The 12,934-nt window shown below is 37.1% G+C and overlaps 1 protein-coding gene across 2 annotated transcripts in view; it reads right to left on the bottom strand.

Annotated features, from left to right (window-relative positions):
* Positions 1 to 12,934, bottom strand: part of srgap3 (SLIT-ROBO Rho GTPase activating protein 3) — a 78,752-nt gene that overhangs the window by 28,035 nt on the left and 37,783 nt on the right. For both annotated transcript variants that reach the window (XM_026261039.1, XM_026261040.1), the window contains exons 5-8: positions 8,440 to 8,625; positions 4,846 to 4,974; positions 2,372 to 2,593; positions 2,092 to 2,193 (exon numbers count right to left, since the gene is read on the bottom strand). In XM_026261039.1, coding sequence (XP_026116824.1) covers positions 2,092 to 2,193; positions 2,372 to 2,593; positions 4,846 to 4,974; positions 8,440 to 8,625 — 639 coding nt within the window. The remainder of the gene's footprint in view (positions 1 to 2,091; positions 2,194 to 2,371; positions 2,594 to 4,845; positions 4,975 to 8,439; positions 8,626 to 12,934) is intronic.

Raw genomic sequence — 12,934 nt, 5'->3', positions numbered from 1 at the left:
CTTTCTTTCAGCAATGATTCATCAAATAGATCAAAAGTCAAAAGATCAAAAGAATGTGTTTCTTTTGAATTGTCTTTAAACTGAAGTGTTGTTTTTTTTTAAATCACGGTTTTCACAAAAATATTAAGCAGCATAGCAGTTGTCAACATTCATACTAAAATGAACATTTAGTTGACATTTGGTCCCCAAAACATGTTGAATACCAGGTACACACACACACACAAATTCTGTTAGAATTTTATCTCATGTTGTTGTCATATAATGTTAGCAGGGAAAGGAAAATAGAAATGCTCGCTTGACATAAACAAAAATCTTTATTGTTAAAGCGATTACTGTTTGCAATAACAGGAACGCGCCTCTGTGATGTATTCAAACCCACAATATGAGCTTAAGAATATTGAGAGACTGAGAAAATTGATTAAACTTCCATATAAAAGTAGATGTGCAGTACACTAGAAAAAAAAGTGTCAAATGAGCTTCAGCTACCATCTATGTGTCACTACAGTATGATACATTTACGCCCACAGTCTTAAATGTATTGCTGCTTACTTGAATGCTTATGCAGGTAAAGTTATTAAAACCTCAAAAATGAGCAATGAAGAAAAGATCTCAACCCATTTCACCTGAAACTTTCTAAACCTCTATACTGGTACATATGACCCTGGGACTATAGATCACGCACACCAATGTATAAAATCAAGGATCGTCTGAATCCTGTAGTGAATGGTGTGTAAATTGGCCCCAGGCCCTCAGATTAATGTGGCACATTTCCTATATGACACAAAATAATCAATTACTATCTGGTTATAAGACACATCAATACACACAGACGGGAGCTATTACAAAGTCCATTAGTACCTGCATACACTCAGTTGGTCAGTGAGATGTGTTCTGCTCTACCAAAACAAAGAATTACCATCACAAAGACCAAACACAGAGATAACCATGCCATCCCAAAAGATATACACACTATTAACAGATGAGAATGCTAAAAATACACTCTCAGTTTCCAAGAAAGATGGACTAAATTGCAACGAGTTTGATTGATAGGCTCAAGTATTCTCTGGAGCACTTTAAAAATGGTTTTAAAAAAGTATGTGAGCAAAGCCGAGGGCTGTTTGAATGCAAAAGGCTCGTGTGTGAGAGGCAGCTGGGCTCTCTGCAGAGTGATGACTCACACTAAAGATGCTGATGAATCTTTACACTGAGCAGGTGTACATAAAACTCCACTGTTGTCAAAGCATGTGGTTGGAAGAGAGGGATCTGTATAGAACACAGATCTGATGTTTAAGTCAACAGGAATCAGAGTTTGCTACCTATTTTACTTATATAACATGACGTTGTGCTTGAAGTGGAGAGATTGAAATTTTCACTTGCAAATTCCAGTCATTACATTCGAAATCCAAGTGTTCAGGAATTGTGAGAAGGACTTCCACACACAGATTTCGCAATGGGTTCAGGTTGGTCACACATACTTGCTGCACTGACCATCAGAAAGCTTTTTTTCATAAAATGTGACATGAACCGATTAATCAAGATCGACAAGGAAAGATAGTCTCTTTCATTAGTTTAATCTTATGTTTTAACTTGTACGTAGTTTGTCCTAGCAAAGAGCTAAACATGGTTTATATGACTGACACTGTAAATCAACCAACTAGTTCTTTTGTATGTTCGGTTTAAATCTGACATCAGATATAACTTTGAGAACAAAGTGGATTATACAACTGAACTCTAACAAGCTCTGAATATCTCTCAATATTCAAAGCCTTGATTCACAAGAACTGGGAATCAAACAACTAGATCTTTCACTGAAGCATTCAATTGCAGCTGCTTTGTGCCTTATCGGTGAAGTTACCATACTGTAACTTTGTTTCCCAGCACATTGATAAAGACCTGCACACTCTGACTTTTTGGAAATTGGATAAAACCAGTCAATCAGATGGGAGCTAGCGACTATTTTATTGTGCAATATGCATATGCAGTAAGTGAATGGTTTTTGGTTGTGGCGTCTAAATAATTATTGGTAAGAGGTGGTTAGCATAATAATGGCCATGTTAAAATGTTACACGTAGTAACTGTGATGATTCTTACCTCCTCATTCTCAATCTTGAGTGTGGCCAAGCGGGACTGCAGCTGGTGGTAACGCATCAGAAGTTCAGTCTGGACGGGCTGCTGAGCGCTCACCTGGCACACCTGAGACACACAAAAACAAAACACAAAGCAGTTCATCTCTGTCATGATCAGTGCTGCTCCACATGAGAAAGTCTGAAAGTTTGGAGCGACTTGAGGATGAGTAATTAAAACAGAATTTTTGACGGGGGCGAATTGTTCCAATAATAAGATATTATTGGGTAAGTTGAAGGCTAGATACCTCATCTCCCATGTGCGGCAGGAACTCAAAGCGCATGGGTGGGCAAAAGACCTGATTGTACATGTCCATGATCTTGTGCTTGTCGCTACGAGGGTCCAGGTTGTCCACAGCGTTCTCAATGATATCCAGACCCTCATGGCGAGAGGTCTCCAGGTTGTACTCAGCAGACAGATAGGTCCTTAATGTGCGTGCCAAGCTAGCGTGATACCCGAGGTCACAGCACTGTAGAAAGAAGAAAAATTAAGGACGAGAGATAAAAAATCTCACAGCAAGCCTGAATAACACTTAGATGGACACAAATCCAATCTTTCTTTCTGCGAAGATAACATGCAATTTTTATTTGCCAAAATGTTTCCATGGTGATGCCTATTTTTAGCAGGCCTGAGATTTCACATTTCACTCTAACAGGACGAACTGTAAGACAGGTAGCATCTCTTGTGTCTCCGTGGATCACAGTGCCTTTAAAATGACACGATCTAAATGAGAGAATTTAATCCAGTGAAGAATCGAGATCATCAGTATCTATAATTAGAAGAACAAGCGCAGTGGGATATCTTAGCTAATTAGTTTAAATGTGTAACAAATGTGCATCTAACCTCTTTTAGCAACGTGGACCAAGTTAAAATTTGCTTGAGGGAATCTTTATACCTCTATGAGTCATTGCAACAAGACAGTTATCGCTCTGTTGGACTGTAAATCCATATATTATGCTTTAAAGGGTTTGTGTGCAAACACTAGATGGTCATAGCCTGTGGCACAATCTATTTAGCATTACAAAGCCACAGGAGAGGAGGTGTACAATGGTAAAACAATATAGCACAGTAATACTGCCATGTTTAGTTCTGCCATTGGCCCAATAACAGCACTGGTTCAAATTCTCAGCATTCCCTAATAACAAATCATTAGAAATAAATCCATACTATTTAAAATAAATTACTGTGTCCATTGGTAATACTGAAACCACTGTTTGCCCAAAGCAGAAAACCACTGCTTAGCTTCTGCTGTGTATTGGGGTTAGCAAGGGTTGCCATGATCCATTTATTCGATTGTTTGAATAAACCCATTTACCTTCGGTTCACTGTCAGTCTCTCTGAAAACGTTCAAACATGACAGAACTGTCCTACTTCTGAGCCTGCACCATTAAATGTAAAAGGTTTTTATTACAGATAATTATTTTTAACTGTATGGCTGTAAACTTGGAAATGAAAAAACAAAAACTTTCTTTCTCCTGTTGAACACAAGAGGAGACATTTTGTGGTCCATACAATTAAAGTCACTGGTGTGTAATGTAGTTTTGGACCAAATGACTTCTCTGTGTTCACCAGAGAAACACAATTTTGACAGGGTAAGTGATGATAACTTATAACAGAAGATCTTTGGGGTGATCTACCCCTTTAAACAGAGGAAATGCAAAGCCTTCCTAGTTTCTCTGAAGCATCAGTTCCATGGGTTGAGGCACTTCTGATTTTTGGAACAGCTAGCAAACCGTAAATTTCTGGTGCAAGGTAACCTGGCATCCTACTGTAATTCACCACGGCAGGCCACAAGTACCACATGAATTTCTATATACCCACTGGTGGGTGTGGGTGTTTTGTGAGTTGGTTTTGGTTTGGTGGTTTCTACCAATTAGTGGTTTCAAAAGTAAACCTATGTCAACACCCTAACTGAAAACCCTTTACAGAGTTCCTCCAGATTCAACCTGTTAACCGTTTCAGGGATTTACATCTTTTTGTACATAAGAGCAAAAAAAAAAATACATCAGAAAGTACAAGTGTGTGTGGTTTTATGTTTTTAAATTGCTTCAGGATATCAGGGCGTACCGATGGACAGCAATGTGACACTCTTTGCATCTCTCAGCAAAAATCAGGTTCAGTTTATCTACAGTGTACGTACTAATGCTAACACGACAGAGACAGCAGAGACGAGCCAGCAGAGCAAATATTTCAGTATACTTCACATCACCAATCCAGTCTCAGCAGATTTTTGATAGGATGAGACCCGTGCGACTGAGAGCCTTTTGTTGTATATGCAACAATATTTTGTGAATGAAATGCATTAAAAGGGTTTATGTGCAATTAAGCTAGTAATTCCATTTTCTTGTTATAAATCTGACAAAAATCATTTTGGTCTGGCAGAATAATAGTTTTAATCTTTCATTGTGAAGCTGAATGAAGCCGAATGAAGCTGCAAAACAGATTAGAAGGTTACCGTAATGGTGATTAATAAATCAATAAAAACAGGGAGGGAGAGGGGATTAAAATGAGAACACAAATCCAGTTCACTAAAAATGACATTCTACAAAATGCAAAGCAAACATTTAGAGAAACGAAATGAGGCAAACAAACCATATTAACAAGGAGACACTTCACCCGCAATGCAAAGAGAAACAGAAGGAGCCGTGTCCTGATCAGTTCAGTGGATTAAATCACAGCTGATACACACAAACAAACGCATGCCTCATTGTGCATACTCACATCAATCATATCCGAGACATCGTGGATGTAATATTTCGCCACGACGGCGTTGGTGGCTGCCAGGTTCAATAAATAGTCATTGCGGGCTTTTGTGCATTTCAGTTTGTTCTCGGAGTACTTTGCTTGTCTCTGGAAAAGGGAAACAAAATGGAGAAAGACATCAGTTAATATAAAAACATAGCTGGTTCACTGATAGAGGCGACTGGGTCATGATGTAACACTATATCTTCACACAATATCAACTTGACCTTGATTTAAGAGGAATGTCTTTGCTTGAAATATATAACATTAACTGAAGTTAAAAAAGCCACTATATGTACATGTAAGGCATTAAAGACTTAATGTGTTTTTAGCTTTTAACATTTCCTGACACAAGAAAAAAATACTTTAAGGCAATGTACAGTACAACATCAAACCATTTTTATAGCCTACAGACATTTTTTATAAAATAATTTAAAACATATAACACATAACTTGCCCCAGAACAAATGTGACAACTTGCCCCAATGAAAAATATGCTTGTCGTGAGAACACTGTGCAGTATTTGGGGTTAAATTTACATTCACAAAGGTAATCTATTGGGGCTAATATAAATATATATATTATGATGAATTTTACGTTTTCTATTCTTTTATCCTAATTTGGAGGACAGACTTCGCAAAACATCACTGTGAAGGAAATCAATATAAAACCACTTTTGACTGATTACATGTACTATTAAGTATTTGACAGACGTTCATCCAAAGTGACTTACAGTACATAGCATCCATGGTATACATTATCAATCTTGCTTTACCTGGCAGATGAAACCCATGATCTTGGGGATGGTAGCACAATGCTCTACTGTGTGAGTTACAGAAAATCTTACTGTATAATCTTACAGATACAGTTACTGAGATATAAGCCCTGAAACAGCTTTCCCATTAGGAAAACAGCCCCAGTCTATATATAACAAATTATTAGCACATAGTTTATTCAAAGACATAACAGAACATAAATTTTGGAGTGTACAAAGATAGTAGTAATGTAAAAAAGTAAAGTAAAAAAAATGTAAATTTGGAGAGCTTGAATAATAATATATATCATATGAGAGTTTTCTGTGAATTGAATCAAGACACAGAGACTGAGTCTCATCTGTTTGTGAGCTCCAGCTGGGTCCTGCTGAATTTTTCATCAAAAAGCTTGAGCACTCAAAGCAGACAGCTGCTCTAATATCATTAATAACAGCTGACTGCTTCATAATTGTATTGACAAAACAAAATCCTTAAATGAAGAACAAACACCAGTGATTAGTGCATGTATGTTCAAATGCTTGATTACTGATCAAATGAGTTCGACATCGATTAAACGATCACTGTTAAGAAAAGCAAGTATGACGGGAACAATATATAAGCTGACCATTATTTAAACTTAAGCATGTTGGTAACCGAATAGTCTCCGATCCTTTTGACTTTCACTGTACTTTTTGTCAGGGGGAAGCAATGGGAATGGGACCGAAACTGTTTGGTTACCAGCATTCTTCAAAATATGATCCACAGAAGAAAGAAAGACATTCAGGTTTGAAATAGGCATTATCATGAGTACATGATCATTTTCATTTTGGGGTGGACAAATCATAGTTTTTGGAGCACAAATCATAATTCAAATGAGGTCTTTTAATCATTGTGCCACAGAATCACAGTTATTAGCTGGAGTTGAATTATAGCAGTCTTTTTTAGAGTTTAAAAATGACCAGCATATAAACTAGATAAATTATGCAGTGTTTTATTTTTATTTTTTATTTTTTGTCTACTTTTGTAATATTCACATTTAAAGTAAAATTAGGGCTGCACAATTCTGACAAAATTCATAAGTGTCATTTATTCTAATCTACTGTTCAAATTGAATACAATTGGAAGTGCGATTCAAAATATATTTTCACGTGTAAAAACACATTAGCAACTGATAGTCCATTAAGGCCATTGAGGCTTGCAGGTGTGCTAGGATCACGTCGAAGTCTGCTCGCCTGCAGAATCAGGTCAGGCTGCAGAGAAACACAGAGCATCCATGGCTACCATGGTTATAAATAGTGTGAGGCTGAGTGGCTTTCATGCCAACATCTCTGCGCATTGCAGCCTGAAACGCGAGAGAGAGAGAGAGAGAGAGAGAGAGAGAACAGCAGAGAGAATGAGAGAGAGAGAAAGTGACACAAAGAGCAAAAGTGAGAAAGCGAGTAAGCTGGCTAGTAAAGGAAACAGAATTCATTCATATGAAAACTGCCTCTTGCGAAAAGCACAATATTCGCAAATGTTAATTTATAGAATTTTTGTATGGCCCCACAGTCACTATGAGTTAGCTTCCTGTAAGTTTATTGAACCAGCTATGAATTAGCATGAATCAGATGAATTACAGCTGAAGTCACTGACCTGAAATGCTGAATCTGGTTTGTGTGAGTAGTCACCCATTCAGTCTCCAGGCTGTCTACGGTCTCACTGACCTCATTGTCCATTCTTAGATAAAACTCAGCCCACATTCATGTTTAGTAACCCATCCATCAGTTTCATTCAAACCTAAGTTCCTGAACTGCTTTTAAAAGCTGATGAGAAGGTAACTAGCAAGAAGGCAGGGTTGCTACTAGGTTACATGGAGGGAAATGTTGCTACCATGATCGGTCAACATATTTTTTTTTGGGGGGGGGGGGTATAAATGGGACTTCTACTAATAGAAAATGGGTTTAAGATTAAAAATGTGATTTAAAAAAACAATCATAGTAATTGTAACTATAAGTAACTATAGTAATACGCAGACTGTAGTTGTTATTATTATTATTATTATTAAATAATAATTATTATTATTGATAACTTTCTTAACTTTTATTATAACAAAATATTACCATTGAAATGTTTAATTAAGAACATTCCAATAGAGTATTAAAATAATAATAATAATAATAATAATAATAATAATAATAATAATAATAATAAACAGTAGAATCACAGTTTTAAATGAAGCTCAGTTCATCAACAGGAATGCTCTTAAAGCTTTTCATTTTTTGGAAAATAAATAGTTATAATATCCCATGGGAATATGGTTGGCATAGAACGCATTTATGAATACATATTATAAGCAACCCATACTTGGAATACTTGAAGAGCTGAGTTTATACTGAACACATTTACTGGAGGGGTTTGCATTCGGAAGTTTTCTGGTTTGATCCTCGCAAAGAGGCGTCACCACTATGCTTTTGAGCACTTAACCAAGAACAAGGGCACTTAACTCAAAGTCCCTACATGGGGATTGTCTTAGAGTACTGAAAGTAGCTTTGGATAAAAAGACAATTGGTCATGATGCAATATTGGCTATCACTTCCTTCCACTGTGGCTTTCGAAGGAAGTCAACGAGAGACAATGGGCCAGCTTTATCCACCATTGTGCAAAGATAATATGCACCACTTGAAATATCGTAATCTTTCTCTTAAAGGGTCACAATCCTACTTGAGAGTGGAAGAATGAAAGTGATTCTAGGCTGCAACGGCTCTTTGGTTTAATAAAAGCAGGGTGGCATTATGAGTCACTCTGCCGAGCATTATGAGCTAGCTGTTCAGAGTAATCTCACCTTCTCTTTCATCTTCTCAATCTTCCTGACTGAGCTGCGGCGCTGGGGTCGGTCGTCGTGGCGCAGAAGGTTGACATTGAGGTCTCCAGATTTGCTAAACTGCTTCTCTTCTTGTTTCTCTGCCTCCTTCAGTTTGCTTTCTGCACTGATGCTCTCCGTGTGGTACATGTGATACGTCTTCATTACCTGTAAGATGATATAAAACATTATGAAAACTAGTCTAACAGCAACACAACCAGGCAGGTTGGAATAAAATCTCTGCCACGTGGGTTTTTGTCCTAAATAGCTGTGAAAAACATGTTGATATTTGATCCAAAAACTTAAACAGAAATGCCATTTAAAAGAAAAAAAAATTAATGCATTAAACTGATAAAAAAATAGTGACAATAAATTTTTTTTTTATAAACTTTTTGTTATTCAAAGAACCTTGAAGACTGAAGTAACAGCTGCTGAAAATTCTGTTTTTACTGTACTGTATTTCTGATCACATAATTGCATCCTTGGAGTAAAGTTTTGAGTCTGCAAATTAAACCGGGACAGAAGAAAGTAACAAACACTGAGAAAGCATATACACTTCCAGTTTATGTGGGATAAAATCCTAAATGAAAATGTAAACAAGAATATGTACTGCAGAAACAACCCAAGGCTTTAAATGTCACACAACGAAATGAAACATCTCATAAATGTTATTCTCACATTTATTCAAAATGACATCCATGGTTTTCCTCGGTGATACAAAACAACTCTATCTTGATACTTTCTTGAAATGATTTCCAAACTAGTTTGATTCCAGAGAAGCTGAGCAGGTCTCAGTTGAGAAGGATCAGTTGTGTTCCCATCAGCTCTACAGAGCAGATCACCTCATGAATATGCATAGGAGTATGGACTTGGCAGCAGAAGTACCATAATCCTGCCTCTTTCCACCAAGTCCAAGCCTTCCATTCAAGCCCAGGATGACAGAGGCTGAAGGAGGGGGCGATTCTGAAGGAAGCGTGTATGAAACACAAAACCGACGACGGAGCTCTCTGTATGACTGAGGTGTTTGCAACCATGCAAACTGTTTTACCTCATGTCTGATTGGTGTGACCCAGTCTGCTATTCAACCCCATTATCCTCTCTGCTCAAACAATAGAGCAGAGCAAGTGAAAGGGGAGGGGGGTTCTCTGCACCACTGGGCGGCTTTATTCCACTCCTTATAGGCGGCAGATGCCTGTCTGATGGGGATTTCTATAAAAGGCTTATTAAATCAGCCAGCCTGCAGGCGTCCACTGACTGCTCATCTGCACCGACCCTGACATTAATGTACATGCATTCAGCTATCTCACTCTAACTTTACACCCACAGATCATCTGATCATTCCAGAGGAGGTCATCAAGTGCGTCCGCACGATGGCACTGTGCATCATTTTAGTGCTGCTTCCTGTGATTTAATGTGTCTGTGCTACTACAATATGAAATTAAATGGCAAAAATAATTGTCTGTGACCAGGTTGTCCCCTATTGTCCATTATTTGGACAAAAAGCTAGTCCTGTCTCAAATTTACAGCACTTAAAGATAACATACAAAAGAGCCACAGTGTTTAAACATTTTGTGGAGGTTAACCTATAAATGGCTAACTGAAAGGAAATGACATTATTTATAATATTCTGACACCCTAATGGCATTCACAACCTATAAAATGTTATTTCTTTCAAGGAACACAAGTCTTTTGAATGATTTACTAATTAGGAGTGTAGCAATCAAAAAATGCAAATTCAACGCATTCATTTACTGAATTTAAGAACTGCAATGATGGCCAATTATGTGCACATGTATTACCCCAAAACCAAAATTTCAGAGCATCAAAAATGAACTACCAAATTAAATCATAAAATCTATAAAGAATCAAAGTCTGAGCAAATGTTTACAATCTTTTTACTTACAATCTTATGGATGTACATAAACTTGGATAGAAGAAAATGTGTGGCTTAATATTTTTTCAATATTCTTTGATGAACAGAAACTTTAAACACTGTAGTTTGTGTAAAATGAATACATTTATGAAAAGAAAATAAACTGCACCTTAAAAATGTACTATTTTAGTCACACATACAAAATATTGACATGCACAAGGTGAAGCCATGATTAATTCAATACACCTATACCATTAGCCTTGTTCTTCGAACTAATATAACATGTTCCAGTCATTAAACGCTACACAGGATCCAGGCCCAGCGTCCCTAGTATTCCCTGATGAAAAAAGCTGTTTCCTCAAGCTCATTAGGAAGAGGATGCAAAGGATGTTTCTCGGAGAAGTGCAAGCTGTGTCTGGCTCCAGGACAGATCACCAGCTCTTTTAACAGGGTCTAGTAAACATACACACATGTGTGAAATGTCTTCAAGCTAACCGATTCTTAGATGGTGTACTCACATTCGGTTGTAGACATTACAAGGTTGATGGAGGGCAAAATGTGGTACTAGAATCTGTAGTATGCATGCTTGAAGAAAACATTAAAACCGCCTTCTATGCAGCATGCTACATTTATGTCAAATATAATGTGCTGGTCTAAAATATTACACACAAACCTTCAGCACACATCAGCATATATGTAACTAAATTATATAGCTTAGAAACGATCAACAGAATGTAATAAAAAATTGTATCATTTTCAAAGAGGCTGCAACACTCAAAGTGACACTTATTGTTAAATCTGCAAGCAGGCAGAAATGATGAATAAAAATACTGCGCTGGTGAGTAAATGTGACAGGAAGTATGTACTCCAGTGCGAGAGAAAATGTAGGTTAGCAGTCAGCTCCTCCCAGAGCTGTCACCCATCAGCTCAAAGAGAACACAGCAAAGGAACATGTTTACAAGCAGGTTTGACGGACATGGCTGGCAAACCTCCAGCATCAAAATTGTATTTACAGGCATGTTTAGGTGAGATGACCTCGGCTGTAAAGAGCAATGCTTAGCCAAGATTGACATTAGATACGGTACTGGGATCTCTTTAAACGTGTAATTCTATTCATACACACCTTCACATTGCTAATAATCAAGAGGAAATATTTCAATAAAATGTAAAAATAACAAGAGTGTAAATTCTACTCTGCAGAAACCCTGATAAAAATGTGTAGATTGCAAAATAGCCATGTGTTAATTACCACATGTACCCCCATGGATAATGGGTAGGCTACATCTTACTAAATATGATTTCTATAACAATGTATGGCATGTTTTATGAAAAACAGTAGCTTAAAGCAATTCTACAAATATTTAGTTGTGACTACATTTCAACAATTATTTATCACTTTTAAGCAAATCCATTAGGACATATTTCACAAAAGAAAATAATAAATAATAGCTGGAACTATTATATTTATAAAAATAAATATATATGCCTTAAAAAAAAAAAAAAAACACCAGTTTACATTCTCGCCATTCTTAGGTTGAAAAACGGACAAAACATTTATTCTAACAACTAGCATCACTGCCTTGAGGTTCTGTGGCCTGGGTTTGTCCGAGAGCTGTGCAATGATAGTTTTTTTCCTCTTTGCTAAGCCGCATTAGCTCAGTATTTGAGAATTAGCCAGAAACCTTAAACTAACTTGCAATGATTTATATACAACTTCCGTCTCCACAGAAACTGCCCGGAGCACGTCTACATGCGTCTGTCCTGGGGTACACACCCCTAACTGGTTTTGAGACATTCCAACTAAACTATTTACCTGTCAATCTGCCAAAACAGACCGTCTTTTGTAAGACAAGGACTGTCTAAATGAGCAGCATAGACCCATTCATCATATCAGATTGACGTTTTTAAGACCCTGATGAGTCAGAGGACCATGAGAATGAATGACAATCTTGTTCAAAACGTAAAAAAAGAACAGATATGAAAGGAGGAAGTTTAATTTCTTCAATCAATACATAAAGGTTTTTCTTGTTTACAATATCAGAGGACAGAGCTGCAACCTGGCTGAAGTAAAGAAACAGCATCCTAGTTTTTGAAGGACTGCGATTCCAGCTTGTCTTTCAAAGTTAAATTACATACAATTAAGTCACATGTCTATGTCTTTAGGAAGGGGCTCTCAAAGTCAACACCCAATTCTTATGCATAGAAGACTGTGTAACAGAGCTTCAAGTGCAGCCGTGCAAGGGCACTACACTATAAACTAATTTCCTTAAACCTTAAGAATTTATAATGAGCCATTTTGCCATCATTCAGAAAAAGCATTACTGTTCTCAAATACAATACACAGTCAATATTTCGATGTACTTCAGATCTCATTTGTTACAAGCCTGTTCCCTGGCAAAAGCTGCTGAGCTTTCACCTTCCACAAACTGTGCGCAAAATTCACAGTACTTTCCATTACAAAAATAATAGCAAACACTACTTTAACTTCTTCAAGATGCATAAATGGAGCTAAAAATAAATACATTATATTTTGGCTAAGTTGCGCATAGAACACAAGACACTACATGTGAACAGGGTAAATTTGAACTACTATATATCACCATA

Source organism: Carassius auratus, chromosome 6 (assembly GCF_003368295.1).
Source record: "Carassius auratus strain Wakin chromosome 6, ASM336829v1, whole genome shotgun sequence".
Taxonomy (NCBI): Eukaryota; Metazoa; Chordata; class Actinopteri; order Cypriniformes; family Cyprinidae; genus Carassius; species Carassius auratus.
The sequence above is the reverse complement of the archived record's forward strand: the minus strand, read 5'-3'. Positions and strand labels throughout refer to the sequence as shown.